The sequence below is a fragment of the Capra hircus genome, chromosome 28 (genome assembly GCF_001704415.2).
Source record: "Capra hircus breed San Clemente chromosome 28, ASM170441v1, whole genome shotgun sequence".
In the NCBI taxonomy this organism is placed as follows: Eukaryota; Metazoa; Chordata; class Mammalia; order Artiodactyla; family Bovidae; genus Capra; species Capra hircus.
Window position 1 is genome coordinate 14,719,634 of NC_030835.1, and position 24,946 is coordinate 14,744,579.

The 24,946-nt window shown below is 36.8% G+C and overlaps 1 protein-coding gene across 1 annotated transcript in view; it reads right to left on the bottom strand.

The window, feature by feature from the left end:
* Positions 1–24,946, bottom strand: part of SAMD8 (sterile alpha motif domain containing 8) — a 51,163-nt gene that overhangs the window by 20,963 nt on the left and 5,254 nt on the right. The window contains exon 2 of the mRNA XM_018042529.1: positions 3,174–3,766. Coding sequence (XP_017898018.1) covers positions 3,174–3,766 — 593 coding nt within the window. The remainder of the gene's footprint in view (positions 1–3,173; positions 3,767–24,946) is intronic.

Below are 24,946 nucleotides of genomic sequence, written 5' to 3' on the forward strand. Positions count from 1 at the left end.
AAGAATAAACACTTTATATTTTTTATTTAAATTTACTAATTGTTTACAATGACATTTCCCCACATTTGCTTTATTTCTCTCTTTCTATATATACCAACACACACACATACACACACTTTCCTCTCTGAGAGTAAATCTTTCCTGAGAAGTTGCAAACATTATGATACTTCTCCTCTAAACACTTCAACATATATGTCCTAAGATCAAGGGTACCTTCTTTATAAGCCAATACACTATTATACCCAGGAAACTGTAACAGTTAGTGTTATACTGTGTCATTTGATATGCAATCTATATTCAAATTTTCCTAGTTATCCCTAAAATGTTCTTACAGCAGAATTTTTTTTTTTTCTTGATCAAAGATCCAATTAAAGTTCATGTGCTGTGCTTGGTTTTGGCTCTTCAACTTCTCTTATAATTCCCTTGAGGAACTCCTTGGTTTTGTTTATCACTATGGGTCCATAGATTCTTACTCAGTATATTATAATTCATTACCATCACTATGCTTCTTGATGTTCTGACTGTCCTAATTTGATTAGCAGGAGCCCCTTAAAACCAGATCATATGTTATTTTGATAGGTTTCCACTGGTTTCCACTTCCTTGCTTTATGGCATAAGATCTATTTCAGGCTCATTTTATGCTTACCATGCTCCAAACTTAAAATCAGCCATTTCTCTAAGGAGTCCTGGTCTGTCCCTTTAGTAGAGATTGGGATTTAGAAACCATGATCTGGATGCTCGTGGTGCTTCTCTGCTACTGAGTTTTTCTTACAAACCATTTCATTATCAATTCACAGAAATCTTCCTCATTCTTTTCTATGATTAGATAGTACTCTATTGTGTAAGTATACCACAGTGTATTCAACCAGTTTTCTGTGGATAAGCATTTACAGTATTTCCAATATTTATAATTTTTACACATGTCACAATGAATAGCTCTGTACATATGCTGCTTCCTATGTGTGGAGATACACCTTTGGGTATATTCCAGTCTCACATTCTCTCTTGAATCCACTACCATCAGGCTTTTGCCCTTGTCAAAGTCAACAGTCATTTAACCTCATCTTACTTGACCCCTCTGTAGCATCTGACACAGCTAATTGTAAATTATTCCTGTCTTCTAAAAATACTTAAACAGACAAACAAACAAACTTGGCTTCCAGAATATTCTCTTGCTCTCTCTGCCCTGACTTCCTCAGTTTTCTTCTTTACTGGTTTTGACTTACTTTTCTGACTCTAGATATTATACTTATTCTTGGGATCAATCTTCAATCTTCTTCCTTTCCCTTCTGAACTCACTACCTAGGAGACATTAACCAATTATCACAGTTTTACTTATGCTCATTAACTCCCAAATTTCAGCCCAGACTCTCTGAACTCTAACTCATCTTCCCATCTCTTACTTGACATCTGATTTGGTGTAAAACATACCTCAAATATGACATGTCTAAAACCAAACCCTCACTTTTCTCTCCAAGAAGTTGGAAGTCTTTCCACAGTCTTCCCATCTCTATAAAGAGCAACTTCATCCTTCCAGATGCTCAAGTCAAAAATCTTGGAATAATTCTTGAATTCTCTCTTTTTCCTACACCTTACATGCAAACCCACAAGCAAATCTTGTTGCAAACACACACACATGTATGTATGTGTGTACCACTACTATCCTAATCCAACCCACCTCACCTTTGTCTAGATGAATTCCAAAAACTTAACTAACCTCTGCTTCCCATCCCCATCCTCATGCTATTCTCAATACAACAACCATTCGAGTGCCCTTTTAAAATGGACGTTAGATCACTCTACTCTTATCCTAAATACTTTTCAATGGCTTCCCTTTTCACTTAGAATGAAAGCTCAAGTCCTTACAGTTGTCAACAAGTACATATACAGTCTGGATTCCTGTCTGCTCTTAGATCTCATCTCCAACTGTTCTCCCCATGTCTCAACTGGTGTTCCTTAAACATGCTAAACCTACTAACAACTCAGGACTTTTGCACCCTGCTGTTTCTTCTGCCCAGAGTACTCTTATCCACAAGCTGTCTTCTTTACTTGCTTAGGGTTTTCTGTTGGAAAAATTGTGTACGATAAAACAAGGAAGGAGATATAGGGATCTAACAGTTTCTTAAACAGCTTTCATTCAATTCTCTCTCTTTTTATTTTTAGCATCACCCTTTCACCTACAGTATCCAGAGCTTTGAGAAATCTGCAACATAGATTGGGTTGTTTCTCAGTTTTCCTGATGGCTGCTTTAGAATTAGGTTACTTTAGCTCTGCTTGTTGCTACTTACCCATCTGCTTTCAAACTTTCAAAAATGTATGGCTCTTTTCTCCTCTCTTATCTGCCCTTTCCTTGTGTTTATAATTTAAGACCTACAAGCAAACATAACTTCTTCACTATGCTTTTTGTCAGGGCTTGAGAGAGAATAAAATGTGATATATGTGTCATTCTGCCACCTTAATGTGGACACTGTAATTCACTTTATTAAAAAAAAACAAACCATATACTATAGGCACTTTCAGAAGGGTACAATATTTTATAAAAACAAATAAGATAGCAATACAAACTAAAAAGATGTTTTAAAATCACAAATATAAAAACTAATAGTTTTAAGTTTTGTTCTATTCTTATTTTTCATTAATATACTGTATTCTTTTTTATGAATTCAGTATTTATAAGTCAACAGAATACTATCAACAATCAGTTTGTAGCATCTATGATAATTCTAATTTATTTGATGATACAGGAGACTTCCCCACATTTTTATAAAAGCAAAACCCTGTTCATCTTTAAAAAAAAAAAAATAATAACCTAATTCCATTTATTACAAATAACATTCCAGAAAACCCTTTTAAAATATGAAGTGCCCAAGGAGCTATAACATAAATATAGAAAATATTACAGCTATAACATAGAAAAATAGAAATATAACATAGAAAAATAAAATAAGGAGTGGTTCTTTCTACTTATCTAGACTTGAGGTCTAGTTTAAGGGAAAAAGGCAATTCCAAAGACTATCTTTACATATTACCAGATAAAGTAAATGGAAAGTATATATCGACCAAAGCAACAGTATAACTGTTGTATGTAGTATAGCAACCTAATTGTCATGAATATATTATCACTGCTATTATAGCTATCTTCTACAAATTTGGTAACTAGAAAGAAAACTTACCTGTCTAAGAATATATCTGGGAGTGGTGGATAGGTCTGCATGTCAGGCACTCGCTCGTGGACAATAACCATTATGAAAGATGTAAATCCAAATACTATGAAAACATATATACAACTCAGTATGGTCTTCCAATACTCTGGGTCCAATCTTCGAATAGAATGTTTGTTTTTACCATTCACATACTGGTATTGATCAGAACTCAAGTCAGTGATGGGTCCATCACAGTCATGTGAAGGCTCCCCATTACAGAGCCACTCTGCACTCTGAAGAGCACTGATAAATGGAGTCATGGGGCTCATGGGACTGTCACTGTTGTATCCCATCTCTTCTAAAACATCAATATGTATTTTCTGCAATTTTCGGACTGAGAGCATTAACCTTTTAATATCCCCTAAGACTTTGATTTCCAGAGGAGGAGATCGGAGATCATATTCAGTCAGTGTAAGCAATGTGATTCCATCAAGTCGGTGCTTGTTGCATAAAACATCCACATACTCAAAAAAGCCCTCATCCTTCAGCCAAACAGCTACATGCTTGGTAGTCCAGCGGCGAATGCAGAGTTGATTAGGACCAGCCATTTCTTCTTCAACTGTCTGTCAAGGGAAAACAGGAAAATAAACAAAAACTCAATGTGCCCTAACAACTTCTTTGAAGAACAAATACACATAAATACACCAGAAACAGTTATTCATCTACACTGCTATATTGGCTTCTGGACAAGAAAAAAGAAACAAAATTATTCATTAATGAGTTGCTTTCAATAGATTAACATTCTAATAAGTTTATACACATAGATTCAGTAGCTGAGGAAAAGCTAATGACCAAACATTTTTATAAAATGTTTTTTTGGTAACATTTTACAAGTGGCTTTCCCATACCATAGCAGGCCATAACTTAATCAGAAAAAGCCTACTGGTGAGAACAACTGAGAAGAATAACTCAACACTTTCATAAAGTGAGATATACAGAAAGATTTGTCATACACGAAAATAGATCAAATTTTAGAAATCTTCACGTTTGAGGAATAAATCTCTCTCCTGCCTCCAAACCATGGATCACTGCCTTGTCGTGGTGAAGCGGCTTGAATAACTCAATGAAGCTATGAGTCATGCCATGCAGACCACCCAAGACAGACGGTCACAGTGGAGAATTCTGACAAAACGTGGTCCATTGGAGGAGGCAATGGCAAACCACTCCAGTATTCTTGCCATGAGAACCCCATAAACTGTATAAAAAGGCAAAAAGATAATGACACCAAAAGATGAGCCCCCCAGCTCAGAAAGAAGAGCGGAAGGCAATCACTAACAGCTCTGAACAGCTGACTCAATGGAAAGACCCTGATGCTGGGAAAGACTGAAGGCAGAAGCAGAAGAGGGTGACAGAGGATGAAATGATTGGATGGCATCAATGATTCAATCGACATGAACTTGGGCAAACTCTGAGAGATGCTGAGGGACAGGGAGGCCTGGCGCACTACAGTCCATGGGGTCACAAAGAGTTGGATACAACTTGGCAACTGAACAGCAACTGACTCCAAAAAGAAACAAAACAACACAAAAAACCCACAAAGGTAGATGGAAAACTAATTTTAGGAAACCCCTTACGATTAAACATACTATCCAAATAATTTCTACAATAGATATAAAATCTTTACTAGATATAAATATCTATGAATATCTTAACAGCTCATTTCTTTCTATACTTTGAATATTCCATTACAGAACTTATAAGGAATTTCCTTCTTAAAATATCATTGTGATTTAGTGATAAAACACTTCAATGCCCACAAATTTGAGAGGCCATATTTTACACTGCAATTATAGTTATATTATTTCTTTTTTTTTTTTTTTGTGGCCACACCACACAGCTTTTGGGATCTTAGTTCCCGACCAGGGGCTGAATCTGAGTCCTTAGCAATGAAAGCACTGTGTCCTAACCACTGGACCTCCAAGGAATTCCCTATACTTCAATTATAAAAGGAATGTACCATTTCAAAAAGTACTAATAATTTTTACTACTTTGATCCCACACAGTTCTGTTTATGTTCTTTTTCCATTTTAAAGTGTTCAGTCACTTGGGCCTATATCAGGCTTCTAAACTTTTATCAGATACGTGGGAGACAAAGGCTTACATGGAAAAAACCTAGTTCCCTAAAGTACTTTCTCAACAACTAAAGTCAGTGGGTTTTCTGGCATTTTCCAGATCACTAAAGGCCATATTTTCCTCTGAGATGATTTTTTAAAAACACAGTAAAGTTTAAAGCATTAAAAAAGAAGAAGAAAGAATAACACAACGAATACTCACATGCCCACTACACAGCTTGGGGGGGGGGGGGGGGAATCAAACAGTTCCAATACATATGTTCCATTTCTTAATCTGAACAGTAGTTATACACTGAAAATTCATCAATCCGTATACTTATGAGCTACACTTTACATGTGTTAAACTTGATTTTAAATAGTTTTAAAAACTAAAACAAAACATCAATACCTTTCTCTCCTCCCAGACATATTAACTCCTGGTTTTAGTGCTTATCAATCCTTTATCATAAGCATTTTTGGCTATGAAAACTTTCTATGCTTCCTTATGTGGAGGAAAAGTAAAAAGCTGCCATTTCTGCATTCTTCTAGCCAACACAAACTGTTGCCAGGAATACTTATAATTACCTGAATAAGGCAGATACTCAGCTACATAAGTACTTTTTACACCATCAAAAATATTCAGCCAACAAGAAACATGCTGATTAAATGTTTATATTTTGATTACTACAAAGCAAACCTAGTTTTTGGAAACCTTAACTCAGTGTTTCCAAACAAAACTTTTAATAGTCTAAAGCCACAATAGCTTTCCAGGCTTTTTACCTACAATATAGCATCACCACCCCAAAGGACAGGGAATTATGATTTATTCACTTCAACTAATGGAATTTACACACATTGATGTATATAATTTTATATCACTTATTACATATATATATAGTGCCATTTAAAATGATTTTGCTATGTTTTAATCCATATAGACAGCCAGATGGCTTCATCCTACATACTACATACATATCTTTTCCCCAAGTTATTCTCTGAATAAATTATTTCAACCCTGAATATCCAACAAGCGCATGCTATGAACTCTGCAACAATTACAATGTAAAAAGTATGAGAGGTTCATCTCATACAAAATAAGGCCAGATTCCTTTTGTCATTTTATTTCTATTTCACTTTTTCATTTTTCTAACAGCTTACCACCAGTGGGTTCCAAGTCACTCCCATCCTTTTATCCTTGTTCTTCAGTAGAGTTTCATTTCATACACTGCTCAAAATGATCTCTGTCGTATTTTGGGGTTTTTTTCTGTCTTGTATCACCTCCAATCTGGCTAACAATCTGTTCTTTATAGCCTCAATTTAACTAACAAACAGGCTTTGATGCTGGTGTTTCAGCTGCTAGAAAATATGATTTGTCATACAAGAAAGCTTCCTAGAAGTCTTTGAACCTGCTGTGGCAATGCCCTAAAAGCAAGACACATTGCACTGTTGTACTCCATCAGGTCAGGGCATGCCCTTTAATTCTATACTGCTACATACAGTTAGAGGCCCATATTTAGTTAACACTCTGAAAACATGCACTTTAAAGAGGTATGTTAAAAGATGATAAAAGGCTTCAGGACAACATTATATTTTTGTTGTACCACAGGACCTACAGGGAACAGGAAACTTTTAATGAAGAATATGACAGCTATAGATTTTCTACAAATATACAGAATGAAGAAATTAGTAAACATTTCAGAATTCTTTCAGCTTTAATAAATAATTAATATGAATCAACTATCAGTTAAAGGGACTGCTGTTTCTGACCAAGATGCAATAAGAGAAACCAGATTTACTTTTCCACCTGAAACAGCCAAAATATAGACAAAATATATGGAGAGAAAACCAGTTTCAAACCAGTGGGCACAAGACATCAAGGAGATCCTTGAGAGGAGGAAACAGGTGAGCCCTGCTGCCCCTGCCATGAATGAGCAGTGCAGGATATGAACTGGGTGAGGCCCAGCAGGCTACGTGAGTGGCGATGGAAGTGAGAGTCTAGGGAAATCAAGGTGGTTAGTGTACACGGGAGAGAATAACAGAGAGGAGAAAGAGAGCTTGTTATAGACTGAATGCTTATATTCCTATATTGAAATTCTGACTCCTAGTGGGATAGCATTAGGAGGTGATTAGGTCATTAAGGCAGAATCCTCATGAACAGAATTAATGCCCTTATATACCCCAGAGAGTTCTCTCAGCTGTTCTGCCATGTAAAGACACAGATAAAAGAAGACCACCTATGAAGGAGACCTCATAGACACCAAATCTGCTGGCACTTTGATCTTGGATTCCTTGGACTCCAGATCCATGAGAAATAGACATGTTAAGGCACTCGGCCTACAGTATTTTTGTTATAACAATGTACGTAGACTAAGATGGAACTCCAGAGATTTGCAAAGGATCTCCCTTGAACAGGCAGCTGAATGCTGATCAACACTTGTATGTGAGGAAACCAAACAAGACTGAAAAAAGAACCACCCAGAAAGATTAGAGGCGATAATGCCTAGTACTCACACAAGATCACTAAAAGCGCCTACTGCAAACAACCAGGCTGGAAAAAAAAAAAATCTCATGATTCATGGGGCACTGGGCAGAATACACAGCAAGATCTTTCCATAGTAGAAAGGCAAAATTAACCCTAAAACAGGAGCTCTCAACTGGGGGCAACTGGCACCTCAAAACATTTGGCAATTTCTGGAGATATTTTTGGTTGTCACAGCTAGGGGCTCATCTAAAGACTAGACATTAGGGATACTGTTAAAACACTCTGCAATGCACAGGACAGTCTCTCACAACAAAGAATTAGTGCTGATATGGAGAAATCCTGCCCTAAACCTAAACATGTCTCTGGTTCAGCCAAACATATCTTAAAAGCAGAATCAAAAGGATCAGAGTGTTTTCAAGTAATTTAATTACATCCCTCAACAAAGCGGGAGAATACAAAAGTATTCAGCACCCAATGGGTAAAATCACTATGTCTGGGAACCAATCAAAGACGACCAGGCATGCACAGAAGTAGGAAAACTCACCTACAACATGTAGAAAATCAATTGAAATTGACCCAGAACAGGCACAGATAATAAAATTATCAGACAAGGATGTTGACACAGATATGATAACTGTACTACATATGTTCAAAAAGTGAAATAAGAGATATGGACACATAAGATCCAACTGAAACTTCTAGAAATGAAATTGCAAAGATATGTAATAAAAAACACATTGCATGGGATTAATAGCTGATTAGATACTGTTGAGGCATAGTAAACTCGAAGACATAACAATATGAATTATTCAAAATGAAACACAGGAAAAAGAGAACTTTTAAAAATGAAGAGAACAATATTCAGTCTTTAAAAGGAACCTTGAAGACCTTGTGCTAAATGAAATAAGTCAGACACAAAAGGACAAATGTTGTATAATTCACTTTAGATGAGGTAGCAGAACAGTCAAATTCATAGAGACAGAAAGCAGATAGTGGTTTCCAGGGACTGAGCAATAAGAGACAAAGGGGAATTACTGTTTAATGGCTACAAAGTTTTCATTTGGGATGATGAAGTTCTGGAAATGGATGGTAGTAATGGGTGCACAACAAAGTAAATGTACTTAATGCCACTGAATTATGGACTTCAAAATGATTAAAATATAAGTTTGCTATGTATATTTTACCATGATTAAAAAAAAGAAAAAGAAACAAAATGAAAAGAGCATCAGTGAGAGGTGGGACTTCAAACCATCTAATAGATGCATTTATGTAAGGGAGGAGACAGGAGAGGACAGGAAAAAACATTTTGAAGTACCTGTGGCCAGCATTTTCCAAAATTTGGTGAAAACTATAAACTCACATCCAAAAAGCTCAATAAACTCCAAACATTAGAACCACACAAAAAACTATACCACACCGTAACATAATCAAATCACTCAAAATCAGTGATGAGAAAATCTTAAAAGTAAAAAGAGAAGATACATACATTACATACACAGAAACAAAGATAATGATAGCAGATTCCTCATAGGAAACAATGGAAGTTAGAAGACAGTGAAATAATGTCTTTAAAACACCAAAAGGGAAAAAAACAATCAACCTATAATTCTATGACCAGTAAAAGGTTGTTAAGAAACAAAGGTAAAATAAATACTTTTTCAGACACACAAAAACTAGACAATTTCATCTCCAGCAGACCTGAACCACCAGAAATGTGAAAAGGAAGTCCTTCACACAGGAAAAAATGCCATCATATGAAAATAAGAATCTACACAAAGCATGGAAGAATATCAGAAATGGTACTTACATGGGTAAATACGTTAAGTAAAATATATGTCAACAATAGCACAGAAGTTGGGAGAAACAGACTACTAAAATAAAATTCTTCCAGAAAAGCAGGGAATATTTCTGAATTTATTCCATGAGGCCAGTATTATCCTGATACCAAAACCAGACATGTCATTACAAAAAAATAAAACTATAGCCTGACAGGCCTTAAGAACATAGAAGGAAAAATCTGAAACATATCTTAGCAAATCAAATTCAGTAATATTTTTAAAGGATTCATATTTTACATACAAAAACATTCATATTTTACAGCAAGACAAGAAAAATTTAAACATAAAATTAAAAAAATTTTTTTTCTCTGCCTTTGGCCTCTTCTCCCTTCACCACCAAGAACTGCATATCCGCATTATGCATCAACCAAACCTCCCCCATTGGCAGAAACACCTGCTCAGCCATAAAGTGCAACATTCTTCTAGCACCAATAAGACAACTCCTTAAAAGATAACTTTCCTTCTTGATCTTGGTAAGGGGCCGCAAGACTTTCAGATCTGGAGTATTAAACTGTCAATAATATATCATTTAATGTACAGCCCTCTGTCTCAAAAAAAAACCCACAAAAAACAAAAACTTACATAACTATGCCTACACTTCTAATTGGTAGAACAGCTCTGAGAGCTTTCTGACATGCTGTTCTTGGGTTATAGTCTCCAGTTTGGCTCAAATAAAATTTTCCATTTCTTTCTTAGATCGTCTGATTTTCACTGACATGCATCAATTCTTACCAAATTTGGTCTATAAATTCCATGCAGTCCCAATCAAAATCCCAACAAGTTTCTTTGTAGATACTGATAAACTTATTTCAAAAGCTGATATGGAAATGCAAAGGACACAGAATAATCAAAACAAGCTTGAAAAAGAATAAGACTAGATAACTAATTACAAGACTGACTCATTGGAAAAGACCCTGATGCTAGGAAAGATTGAAAGCAGGAGGAGAAGGGGACGACAGAGGATGAGATGGTTGGATGGCATCATCGACTCAATGGACACGAGTTTGAGTAAGCTCCGGGAGTTGGTGATGGACAGGGAAGCCTGACGTGCTACAGTCCATGGGGTCACAAAGAGTCAGACACGACTGAGCCACTGAACTGAACTGAGTACTGGCATAAAAATAAATCAGTGGAATAGAACAGAGAATTGAGAAACAGACCTACATATTTATGGATATATAATATTCTACAGTTGTTCACAGGCAATTCAGTGGAGAAAGAATTGTCTTTTCATCAAATGCTATTAGATCAAATGAATATCTATATGCAAAAACAGTAATCCATATCTCTCACCACATAAAAATTAACTTCAATGGATTATAGACTTAAGCTAAAATCTAAAACTAGAAAACTTCTAAAAGAAAATATATGAGAAAATCTTTTTGAATTTAGGTTAAGTAAAGATTTCTTAGATATGACAACAAAAACAAAATCCTTAAGAGAACAAGTTGATAAATTGGACTTCATTTGCCTAGTCAGGTGACTTAAGGACATAATTTTATGGTTTTTACTCTACAAATTTCTGCATTGTTTTGATCTGTTAAAGTATATACTTCTATAATAGAGACAGAAAAATATATAGAAGAACAATGTATCTGTTGAAGAACACTAAAATTATAATTTCAAAATTACCCCTGCCCCAAGAACTACTTTTAATTTTTTAATTTATCTTTCACACACAGTATTTTCTATGTAGAAAATTTCTACAGAGAAACCATGCCACATGTAATACATTTTTACTTAACATTGTTGCATGAGTCCTGTCTAATGTCATCAAACTATCCTTTGAAAAGGACATTCCATTGTATGTCTATACAATAATCTGCCAATTTCCCAATGTTGACAACTGTTCACAATTTTATTACTATTACAAACAGTACTGCAGTGTCTTCGGTTAGATTTCTAGAAGTAGAATAACAGAATCAAAAAATTCTGACATGTTAATTGGACATTAACTCCTAGGTAGTCATTAAAGTCTGATCCACATCAAAAAGCTTGACCCACATCAAAAAGCACTGCATGCAAAGCATAGAACCTGTCCAAAGTGTTAACTGGTACATAAAGGAAAGATCTCAACTTTTTTTTTTTTTTTTAATTTTCTACCTGCACTATAAGCACGTTAAAAAGATCTCAACTTGAGACACAACTTCAAAGAAGTTTATTTTGAAATCATGAGCAATTAAGAACTTAGTTATCAAAGGTCAATACAAGGCACTGAGAACACAGTCCACTGATGCAGAATTGTACCATCAACAGGCATTACTCAAGCTTAGTTCCAACTCATAGATAATACATAAACTAAAGTATCTGACTGTTCTGTACAGATACCTTATCTTTTGGATGGACTGACAAATTTTTGAAACCTATTCAAAAATTCAATTTTCAGCATATCAACTTGTTCATTTACAAGCAAATTTATATTTCTCTCCAAATTTAGTTCACACTGATTAGAGATTTCAAAAGCTTGACAGCAAAAGAATTCATTATTTCCTATGATCTTATCTCCATACTTAACACAATGAAAACAGCTTTCATAAACACAAGAACTTTAAATCTGGTATTTCTTTTTTTTTTAAGTCTTTATTACATTTGTTACAATATTGCTTATGTTTTTGCTTTTTTGGCCATGAGGCATGTGGGACCTTAGCTTCCCAAACAGGGATCAAACCTGCACCCAGTGCATAGGAAGACAAAGTCTTAACCACTGGGCCACCAGGGAAGTCCTCCCCAAATCTGGTATTTCTTAACAGAAGCACAGCTATTCATTAATCAGTGAGTGGTATACATTCCACTGGCGTGATAGGCACTAAATTATTATCTTCACAATAATATAAATAACTCAGTTGTGAATACTATATTAAAACTGTAAATATTGTGTATTAGGTGTAACAAACCAAGCACAATCAGTCCAGAACTACAAAAAGAGACAATGTCTATCAACAAACTCTTTCCCTATTCTGCCTCACTAAAGCTATTTGTTTTGCCCTTCCCTATCTCTGTGACTGACCAGCTACAGGACAATCTGGCCACTCCTGGAAATGATGACTTGACACAAGGAGTATCACCATCTGTGAATCACCACTGACTCAGTGTCTGTGACAAATACGATGAATTGGCACTCAGCATCCTTTCCAATCTCCCTCCAGTTGTTTTTTGTACTACAGAAGTTAAAAAACTAAAAATTATCCTCCAGGATCCCTTGCCACTAAGGTTCTAAATGTGAATTAAGTTTAGCCAACTATATCCCCTGACATGAGATGTGGAAAAGTGACGTTGAAAGCTGAGCTTTTCTGTACACCAGTGTTGAATCAAATCTCAGAGAAAGTTTTGGCTGAAGTAGAAAAGAACAGCTTTATTGCTTTCCCAGGCAAAATGGGAAACAGCAGGCTAATGCCCTCAAAACCATCTGTCCCAGCTTGGGGAAGACAGTGAGAAGTTTTACAGTAATTGTCCAAGAGGGTGTGATCGGCTCCTAGACATTCTTTTGATAGGTTGATGGCGAGGTAAATAGGAGTCAGCATCATCAACCTTCAGGTCCAACTGGTCTGGGGTCTACATGCTTGTGGATAGCATATCATTGTTAATCATTAACTTCTCCCACCTGGAGAGGGTTTAAGTATCTGCAAAACAGCTCAAAGATGATGTGTATAACCTTTGATAGGGAAACAGGACCTTGCCCCAAGGCTGCTCTGGACTGTTTGTTTCTCCCTGGTCTCCCATCCCTTTCCTAATTAACAACTGCTTGATTCTGCCCACTGGGACTCAGGGAAGGTGATGGAGGATGAATGAAGGCTGTTTCCTTTAATCAAAGAAATGCAGGACACAGAAGGGCTTTGTGCCCAGGAACCCCACAGGGACCCCTGCACAGTATCAAAAGCGGAAAGTGAAGTAGGGGCCAAATGTTTCTAAAGTTTGGTATCCACAAGACAGATTATGGAACTGTTGGGTGTGAGTGTGTATGTAATTCTCCAGTTTCTAATCACTCACTCTTTGTCTGGAAGCAGCTGCAGCTGTAGAGCAGCAGTGCCAGCTCCCTAATGCCTGCATCACATATGTGACGATACGTTTCTTCTGTGTGTGTTTGTGTTAGACTATACATACCTGAAATTTTATTGTTTCAATCATTTTAAGTGCACAGCACTTCACTTCTTCAGTGGAATTAAGTACATTTACATTGGTGTTCAATCATTAACCACCATTTATTTTTAAAACTTTTCCATCATGCCAAATGAAAACTCCCCACTGTTTCCTCCTGCATGCTCCTGTCAAACACCATTCTACTTTCTGTCGCTATTATTCTAGACACAACCAGTATCCAGAAAAATGTCTACTTCTGCTTCATTGACTATGTCAAAGCCTTTGACTGTGTGGATCACAATAAACTTAAAATTCTTAAATTTTAAGAAAATTCCTAAAGAGATGGGAATACCAGACCACCTTACCTGCCTCCTGAGAAACCTGTATGCATTTCAAGAAGCAACAGTTAGAACCAGACATGGAACAATGGACTGGTTCCAAATTGGGAAAGGAGTACGTCAAGGCTGTATATTGTCACCCTGCTTATGTAACTTCCATGCAAAGTACATCATGAGAAACACTGGGCTGGATGAAGCACAAGCTGGAACCAAGACTGCTGAGAGAAATATCAATAAACCTCAGATATGCAGATGACACCACCCTTATGGCAGAAAGTGAAGAACTAAAGAGTCTCTTGATGAAAGTGAAAGAGGAGAGTGAAAAAGTTGGCTTAAAGCTCAACATTCAGAAAACTAAGATCATGGCATCCAGTTCCATCACTTCATGGCAAACAGATGGGGAAACAATTGAAACAGTGACAGACTTTATTTTGGGAGGCTCCAAAATCACTACAGATGGTGACTGCAGCCTTGAAGTTAAAAGACTCTTGCTCCTGGAAAGAAAAGGTACAACAAACTTGGACAGCATATTAAAAAGCACAGATATTACTTTACCAACAAAGGTCCATCTAGTCAAAGCTATGGTTTTTCCAGTAGTCGTGTATGGATGTGAGAACTGGTCTGTAAAGAAAGCTGAGCACTGAAGAACTGATGCTTTTGAACTGTGGTGTTGGGAGAAGACTCTTGAGAGTCCCTTGGACTGCAAGGAGGTCAAACCAATCCATTCTAAAGGAAATCAGTCCTGAATATTCCTTGGAAGGACAGATGCTGAAGCTGAAGCTCCAATACTTTGGCCACCTAATGTGAAGAACTGACTCATTGGCAAAGACTCCGATGCTGGGAAAGGTTGAAGGCGGGAGGAGAAGGGGAAAACAGAGGATGAGATGGTTGGATGGCATCACCGACTCGATGAACATGAGTTTGAGCAAGTTCCGGGAGTTGGTAGATGGACAGGGAAGCCTGGTGTGCTACAGTCCATGGGGTTGCAAAGAGTTGGACACGACTGAGCAACTGAACTGCACTAAACTGAGATACAACCAGTGGAATCCTACAATGTTTGTCCTTTCATGTCTGCCTTATTCTCCTCTGCATAATATCTTCAAGGTTCACCATGTTTTAGCATATGTCAGAAACTTTCTCATTTCTAAGGCTAAATAATATTCAAGGTTCACCGTGTTTTAGCATATGTCAGAAACTTTCTCATTTCTAAGGCTAAATAATATTCCATTGTATGTATATACCTCATTTTGTTTATTCATTCATCCATCAATGGACACTTAGGTGGCTTTTAGTTTTTGGCTATTGTGAATAACGCTGCTATGAACATGAGTGTATACAAATATCTGTTTAAGTCTTGCTTTCACTTCTTTTGAGTATGCATTCAGATGTGGAATTTCTGGGTCATTTGATTAATTGCTTAATTTTTTCAGGAATCATCATACCGTTTTCAAAGCAGCTGCATCCCCAGAGCAACACACAAGTGTTTTAATTTTCCACATCCCTTACTAACACTTGCTTTTTTTTGATTTTTGGTTTTAATAATGGTCCTCTTAATGGGTATGAAGTGGTATCTCCTGTAATTTTGGTTTGAGTCCCATTAATGACTAGGGATGGTAAGCATCTTTTTATTTGCTTTCTGGGCAATTGTATATATTCTTTAGACAAATGTCTATTCAAGTCTTTTGCTCATTTTTGAATTGGTCTGTTATGGTTGTTGTTCAAATGGTATGTTCTTAAACTAACAGTTCCATACTGGCCTTCTGTTACCCTAATATTTACCTTTGCTAACCGCGGCAAAGGGAGCACTCCCCTAGCAGGCTTGTTCAAATCTTGTTCTAGACATCATTCCTGGACTTCCCTGGTGGTCCAGTGGCTAAGACTCTGCGCTCCCAATGTAGGGGTCCAGGTTCGATCCCGGGTCAGGGAACTAGATCCCACAAGCTAAAACTAAAGGGTCTGCATGCCACAACTAAAAGATCCTACATGCCACAATTAAGATCTGGCACAGACAAAATGAAAAACAAAACAAAACAATAGAAGTCATTCTTAGCAGCCCAGTCCACAGGCTAGTCTGTCTCTCGTAACCGAACCCTGACTGAATATAATCATTTTAGCCCTTCAGTCTTTCAAGTTGTCATCTTTCAAACCAAGTAAAGTACCCAAAGTTAAAAGGCTTGAAACTAACTCATAAGGTCCACAATCTGGTAAAATTCTAGGTAAGGTAAATAACTTTATGCTGTTTCCTTTAATTTCCTGGTAAATTAATAAGAAGGATATGGTTTTATCTGCTCTTATTAAATTTATATCTTCTTATTAAATTTATATACCATTATCTTTGGAATGAATGACATGTTTTATTACAATGGGTTGCCATTTCCTTCTCCAGGGGATCTTACAGAACCAGAGATCGAACCCGGGTCTCCCGCATTGGAGGCAGACGCTTTAACCTCTGAGCCTTTTATTACAATAGGCTATTCAACTATCTTTTCCTCAACCAAGAACACCGGGTCAGGAGAAAAGGACTTAGAGTAATAAAATGTCCCATTAAAAATGTAAATAAAGCCTATATTCAGACCTGGCCATTTCATCTATTAGTTAGGTTCAACAATATCAAGAATAAGAAAATACACAAATACTACAGTAAAAATTAAAGAAAGGGGGAGAAAAAGGAAAATAAGAATGTATTTAGTAAACAAACAAAAAAAATCTAATACCTAGGACAGCAAGAAAGTTTAGTAGGTTTTTGTTAGGTTATTTTTGTTTTATTTTTACAGAAGATAGTATGGATTACTAAGAACACTACTAAGGTCTGTGTGATTAGCACATAATAGGTTCTCAGTAAGTATTATTAAATGAATGTGCAAAAAAAGTAGCAGTAATCAAAATAACTGAACTCAATTCCCAAAGCCTTTTTGAACAAGATCATTTAAAAAAATAAAACAAAATCCTGCCTTTAGATTGGTTACTTCATTGTTGAAAGTATACACTCTTAAAAAGATTAAAAATTTTCCTGTTATTTATGCCTATTTTAATTACAAAATTTTATTACAATAGTTTTAAATCAAGAAATTTAGAATGTCTAATTCCCAAGAGACAACCCCTGGTCACTAACTTGGTAAATTCACAAGGAATCAGGATCTGGTATCCAGTCTTGAAGTTTCAAAATCTGACCTTGTCAGTACCTCTAAAGTTCATCAAAACCAAGGGAGACTAACAGCAAATTCACAACCAGAATGCCCACACTAGACAAGTGTCTAGAGCGAATGCTCAAACACCTTGTCTCAGACACAACCTTATAATTTGGATATATCTAGAAGGCTGGTTTAGTAAGCAGAATGTTACTTGTAGAGTAAGTAATCAGAACAAGGAAAAACAGACGCTATTAAGTAAAATTTAATTCAGACTCTTATGAGACCTAAAATACCATCTGTGCCACACAGAGAGTATCTATCTAGAAAAGGCTGTTTATATCTCCCAGTTTGTTTATCTCTCTTCTACACAGTGCAGGATATAAAACGCCAATCCTCTCTGACTCCTCCTCTGCCTATGCTCTAAGTAAACCATATATATGATGGCTTTCAACCCTGGCTATATATGAGAATAATCTAAATTTTAAAAACATGTCTGTACCAACAATCCCCATGCCCCACTACAGGACAACTGAGTCGGAATCTCTCAAGATAGAGGAGCTTTCAGTTCAGTTCAGTTCAGTTCAGTCGCTCAGTCATGTCGAACTCTTTGCGACTCCATGAATCACAGCACGCCAGGCCTCCCTGTCCATCACCAACTCCCAGAGTTCACTCAGACTCACGTCCATCGAGTCAGTGATGCCATCCAGCCATCTCATCCTCTGTTGTCCCCTTCTCCTCCTGCCCCCAATCCCTCCCAGCATCAGTCTTTTCCAATGAGTCAACTCTTCGCATGAGGTGGCCAAAATACTGGAGTTTCAGCTTCAGCATGATTCCTTCCAAAGAAATCCCAGGGCTGATCTCCTTCACAATGGACTGGTTGGATCTCCTAGCAGTCCAAGGGACTCCCAAGAGTCTTCTCCAACACCATAGTTCAAAAGCATAAATTCTTCGGCACTCAGCCTTCTTCACAGTCCAACTCTCACATCCATACATGCCCACAGGAAAAACCATAGCCTTGACTAGATGGACCTTAGTTGGCAAAGTAATGTCTCTGCTTTTGAATATGCTATCTAGGTTGGTCATAACTTTTCTTTCAAGGAGTAAGCGTCTTTTAATTTCTTGGCTGCAGTCACCATCTGTAGTGATTTTGGAGCCCCAAAAAATAAAGTCTGACACTGTTTCCACTGTTTCCCCATCTATTTCCCATGAAGTGATGGGACCGGATGCCATGATCTTTGTTTTCTGAATGTTGAGCTTTAAGCCAACTTTTTCACTCTCCTCTTTCACTTTCATCAAGAGGCTTTTTAGCTCCTCTTCACTTTCTGCCATAAGGGTGGTGTCATCTGCATATCTGAGGTTACTGATATTTCTCCCGGCAATCTTGATTCCACCTTGTGCTTCTTCCAGCCCAGCGTCTCTCATGATGTACTCTGCATATAAGTTAAATAAGCAGGGTGACAATATACAGCCTTGACATACTCCTTTTCCTATTTGGAACCAGTCTGTTGTTCCATGTCCAGTTCTAACTGTTGCTTCCTGACCTGCATATAGGTTTCTCAAGAGGCAGGTCAGGTGGTCTGGTATTCCCATCTCTTTCAGAATTTTCCACCGTTTATTGTGATCCACACAGTCAAAGGCTTTGGCATAGTCAATAAAGCAGAAAGAGATGTTCTTCTGGAACTCTCTTGCTTTTTCCATGATCCAGCGGATGTTGGCAATTTGATCTCTGGTTCCTCTGCCTTTTCTAAAACCAGCTTGAACATCTGGGAGTTCACGGTTCACGTATTGCTAAAGCCTGGGTTGCAGAATTTTGAGCATTACTTTACTAGCGTGTGAGATGAGTGCAATTGTGCGGTAGTTTGAGCATTCCTTGGCATTGCTTTTCTTTGGGATTGGAATGAAAACTGACCTTTTCCAGAGGATCTTTACACCTATACATTTTTAAAAGTTCTCCAAGCAATTCTGATACGTACCAAGAGTTTCAAAGCACTATGTTACATTGCTCAATCTAATTCTGTTTGTTCTTCTACTTCTGGCTTGGATAACTAATCTTTGAGGTGACTGTGCACACATCTTATTTGACCTATTATACGCTGGCTATTTTTATGTTGAGTTGTTGTCTCTCTTATAATCTACATGATACAACTGAATGAAATATAAACATATACACAAGCTTCCCTGGTAGCTGAGCTGATAAAGAATCCGCCTGCGATATGGGAGACCTGGGTTCAATCCCTGGGTTGGGAAGAATCCCTGGAGGAAGGCATGGCAACCCACTCCAGTATCTTGCCTAGAGAATCCCCATGGACAGAGGAGCCTGGCGGGCTGCAATGCAAAGTCCACGGGGTTGCAAAAAGTCGGACACGACTGAATAACTAAGCATAGCACAGCATGATAAGCACAATGAGGCATCCAATCAGTGGTACAGGGATATGGTGGGCAAGTTATTCAGGTACAAGTTATTTGACATCTGTAGTGTTAATCCTTAGGCAATGGCACCCCACTCCAGTACTCTTGCCTGGAAAATCCCATGGACAGAGGAGCCTGGTGGGCTGCAGTCCATGGGGTTGCTAAGAGTCAGACACGACTGAGCGACTTCACTTTCACTTCTCACTTTCATGCACTGGAGAAGGAAATGGCAACCCACTCTAGTGTTCTTGCCTGGAGAATCCCAGTGGTGGGGGAGCCTGGTGGGCTACCGTCTGTGGGGTCGCACAGAGTCGGACACGACTGAAGTGACTTAGCTTAGCTTAGCATTGTTACTCCTTAAAAATATCATGCCCACCTTCTGCTCTGTCAAAAATGTGCATATAACCTCTAGCCAGCCCTCCAAATGGGCAGTTCCTTCATACCCATGGTTCTTCATCCAGGGATTTGACCAACTGCAGATCGTGTACTAATGCAGTATTTACTACTGAAAAAAATTGACAAATAAGTGCTCCTGTACAGTTCAAACCCTTGTTGCTCAAGGGTCAACTAACTATATACCCTAACTTATTCCCTTTAATTCTAAACTCTGTTCAGTGTATTTTCAGGAAGTAATAACATACCTGTTAAATAGATCAGCTAACATTTAAGGCAGTTACAAAGTGCCAGCACGTTCTAAATACTTTACTAATATGCTCAAATAACCCTCTCAACAAACATATAAATAGATATTATCTTTCTCATTTTACAGATAACTGAAACAGAGAAACTTGCACTAGTAACTACTACAAACAAGACTCCATCCTAGACAATCTGATTTCAAAGTCCATCTGCTTATTCATTACACTACACCATCTCACATGAGCTAAGGGTGCATGTAGTTTTGTAGAGCTTGACGGTTATAAATATTGAATATTTTCTACTTATCAGCAGAAGCATTTATCAAAGATCTTCAGTTACGTCAGAGATTACATCAATGAGGCACCTCCCTGGTGGTCCAGTGGTTGCCTTCCAACTCAGGGGGTGCAGGTTCTATACCTAGTCAGCGAGCTAAGATCCCACAGGCCCTCATGGCCAAAAAACCGAAACAGAAGCAATTTTGCAACAAATTCAATAAAGACTTTAAAAATGGCCTACATTAAAAAAAAAAATCTTAAAAAAATGATTACAGTAATGAGACTGCCTAACAATGAAGGCTTTCTGTGAATCACAAATTTTGCACTGTTCACTCTCAAACATTTACTGTCTGTTGTATAGAGATGTCAGCTACGACAGCACTGGGGACACAGTCTTAAGATGCCCTCTTGTTACATTTGTTCATCAACTGGATTAAAACTGTGCATATGCTATCTGAAGGCATACTAGGCAATGTGGCATTTACCTAGATAAATCTGAAGCAGAGCCTACCCTCAAAGATTTTACAGGTGGGTATTGAAGAAAGTCATTTCTTAAAAAGATAAAAGGAATTATAGCTGCTAGTTCTTTATATCTATTATCTCATTTAACCCTCTGAAGAATGCTAATAAAGTGGTTACTTAAGTGACTTGCTAAAAATAAAAGAGAGAATTGGAAAGAGTTTCCTGTTCGTGAGATCACAGAAGAGTTCTTGGGAGTAACATTTGAGCTGAGACTTTAAAAACTGGGCAGAGATGGAGAAAAAGTACAACAGCAGAGAAAACTACAGGACAAAGGTATTAAGACAGAAAACAATTGAGAACTGTTAGTATTCTTAGGGCACAGGGAATAGTAGTATAGTAAGTTGGAAATATATACTAGGGCCAGATAATGGAACCTTTGGTCAAATTGAGAATACTCTACAGATAATGGAGACCACTAGAGATTGTTGAAAAAGAGGATGATATAATCAGAGTGTGCTTTAGAAAGAATACTTGTCAGAAGAGTGTAAAATGATTATGAGGGTTGAAGTTAGGATGAAAAGAAACAAAAATGAGCAAAAGATATGAAGAGGCACGTTATTAAAGAGGATATATGAATGGCAGATAAGCCATGAAAAGATGTTCAGCATCACTAGCTACTGGGGAAATGAAAATTAAGACTATGATGAGATATCACTATATACCTACTAGAATAGCTAAAATAAATTTTGAGAAAAGGAAATTCTGGCAGGAATGCAGAGAAACTGGATCTCTCACACACTGCTGTTGACAAAGTAAAATTATATAGCCATGCTGGAAAATAGTTTGGCAATTTCTTAAAGAGATGAACATAAACTTATCATATGACCTAGCAATTGTACTCTTGGGCACTTATCCCAGACAAATGAAAACTTATGTCCACACAAAAACCTATACTCAAGTGTCCCTCGCTTCATTACTTGTCACTGCTGAGACATATAAAAACAAGTACACTACAATATATGAATAGTTAAACTGTGATGCATCCATACTATGGAAAACACAGCAGTAAAACCTTGGATACACACACTAGAAGGGTTCTCAAGGGCATCATGCTGAGCGAAAAAAGTCAATTTTAAAACCTCACATTCTGTATGATTTCATTTGTCCTCAAAATGACAAAATTATACTGGTATAAAACAGTACAGAGGTTAAATGTTATCTGTCAGAGGTTAGAGAGAATTTGTTGAGTGATGGGGCTAACCCAACGAAGATCTTCACAGTGATGAAATATTTCCATATCTTGAGTAGATTAATGGTTACAGAAATGTGCTCAGGATAAAATGACATACATATGCACACACTGAGTCAATGTCAATTTCCTAGTCTTACTATAGTGTTATAATTATGCAAGATGTGACCACTGAAAGTGCATGGGATTCCTCTGTACTGTTTACAGCTTCCTATGAATCTATTATTATTTCAAAATAAAAATTTTTAAAAATTTTAAAGGAGAAAGTGTCCTAAAAAGTACACAGCACTTGTAGCATATGCATATATTTAAAAATAAATAAAATACCAACCTATCAATAGTTACTCCTCCAGTGGACTCTTTCTTTCTCTATATCAAATATCTCTGCTGCTGCTGCTGCTAAGTCGCTTCAGTCGTGTCCAACTCTGTGCGACCCCATAGATGGCAGCCCACCAGGCTTTCCGTCCCTGGGATTCTCCAGGCAAGAACACTGGGGTGGTATTTATAAAATTTCTAAATTTTATACAATAAGCATGTTGCAATACTTGATAATCAGGGGGGAAGAGTTATTTTAAGGAAATAAAAGCAATATCATTTCTCATTTGTTTGAAGCATATCACACAAACAGATATGACTTGAAAATTAAGAAAATAAATTCAACTCAATTATTAACGCAACCAAACACACACATACTAAATACAAGAAGACCAAGATAATAAGAGATCTGAGTACAAACCCAGCTCCATTGTTATCCATTAACAATGTGACTTTGGAAGATGACTGAACCTTTGTGTTTCAACAGATCAAGAGATTTCAAAAAGAATAATCAGAAATATTAAAATCATGTTTTATGTCAGGATGGAAGAATTTTTATGTTAGAATTGGAAGTGACCTGCAAGATCTAGTACAATTTCTTAATTTACAGCTTAAGAAACCAGAGCTAGAGAGTTAAATATTTCAAATAGCTATTCCAACACAGAATCTGATATAAAAACCACAAAGCATAGTAGTTAAGAGTAGGGACTCTTGGGAGTTTCCTGCTTGTCTACTGGTTAGGAATCTAGGCTTTCACTACTATGGCCCAGGATCAGTCCCTGGTCAGGTAAGTGGGATCCTTCTTTCTTTCCCTGAAAAGAAAAAAATGTACCGGCTCTGGAATCAAACTGCCTGGGTTCAAACTGTGGATTTACCATTCACAAGCTATAAGCTATGTGATCTTACAGAAGTTACGTAACATTTTTGGGAGTCACTATTTTTATATGTAAAATGAGAATACTAGTTCTTACTCCACAGGCTTGTTGTAAAGAATACAAGGACTAATACAAGTAATGCATTTGTAGTAATGTGTGACAAAGAGAAATTCTCAGTAAATGTAAGCTGGTATTGCCCCCATCAACTCTGCTCTTTGCTCCTGTTGCCCTACACCTGATAGTCATCTATCAACTAATAATCAAACCCACTCTTACCTCTTGAATCTGTTTGTTAATACAAAATCTTGAAATCTTTTGTTAATACAAAAGAAATGGGTATTTGAAAACAACCGTTAAAAGTTTATAAAGGTTTTACTCAAGGTGGAATTATCTTTAAGGGAAACAATAATGCAATTAAGTAACAAAAACTGAAAAACAAAGTAACAATAGTGATTCCGGTAAACCAATGCAGAATTCTGTATGTCAACATGAGTTTCTCAAACATTTATTTAATACCAAATTTAACTAAGCAAAAATATTTCAACAAGAACATACCACTCACCAACACATTTTAAAAGTATGTCATAGGTTGATGTAATTGATTATTGCTGACACCAAAAGAACTTCTATACTATGACAATTTGGGAATTCACTGGGAAAATTTCCTAACACGACAGGTACCAATAAGTGGAAAGACACAAACCACTCCCCTGGTCTTAATTACACAAACACACAAGAGACCTAAATGGCTTCTAATTTATCATTATGCAGTTTTTTAGACATAATGAAGACATTATCAACAAAATAAAACCTTTACTTGTCATGTGTTTTACAGAACCAAAATCTTTGTTCAGGTGGTGATTGTAGTGATTTAAATATACTGAATTTTTCTTACAGAATGAAATAATGACATCTGAAGTTACACGGGCAGACCTAGAGATCATTATACCAAAGTCAGTCAGAAAGATAACTGTCACATGATGCTACTTATATATGTAACATAAAATATGAAATAAATGAACTTAATCTACAAAACGGAAACAGTCACAGAGAGAACAGACTTGTGGTTGCCAAGGCAGAGCAGGGGGCCACGGATCAGGAGTTTGGAAACAGCAGACAATTACATACAGAATGGATAAACAGAAAGGTCCTACTGTACAGCATAGGAAACTATATTCAATATCCTGTAATAAACCATAATGGAATATATAAACATGTAAATAAATAAGAAGGCTGGATTTTTCTTGTAGTTTCACTAGATTGTGTGTGTGTATGCCTGTGTGTGTGTACAAATATTCTAAAGTACTGGAGTACAGCTGTCTGAAATAACTGTCCACTTTAAATATCATACACTGTCTTCAAAAACCACACATTTAAATGTCCCTAAAGGAATTTAAAACGATTGATGAAATTTGGTTCATAAAGATATGTGCTGTTTTAGGAAGCTATTCATGATTTGGTATCCAGTAAATTTTTAAAAAATTACCATTTTCAAGTGATGTATAAAATCTAAAAAATAATACCCATATCCAAGACAAAAAATGGGGAAGAGATTTTTTTTTTAATTTTATGAAGTTAATGTTAATCTATTCTCCTTAAAGC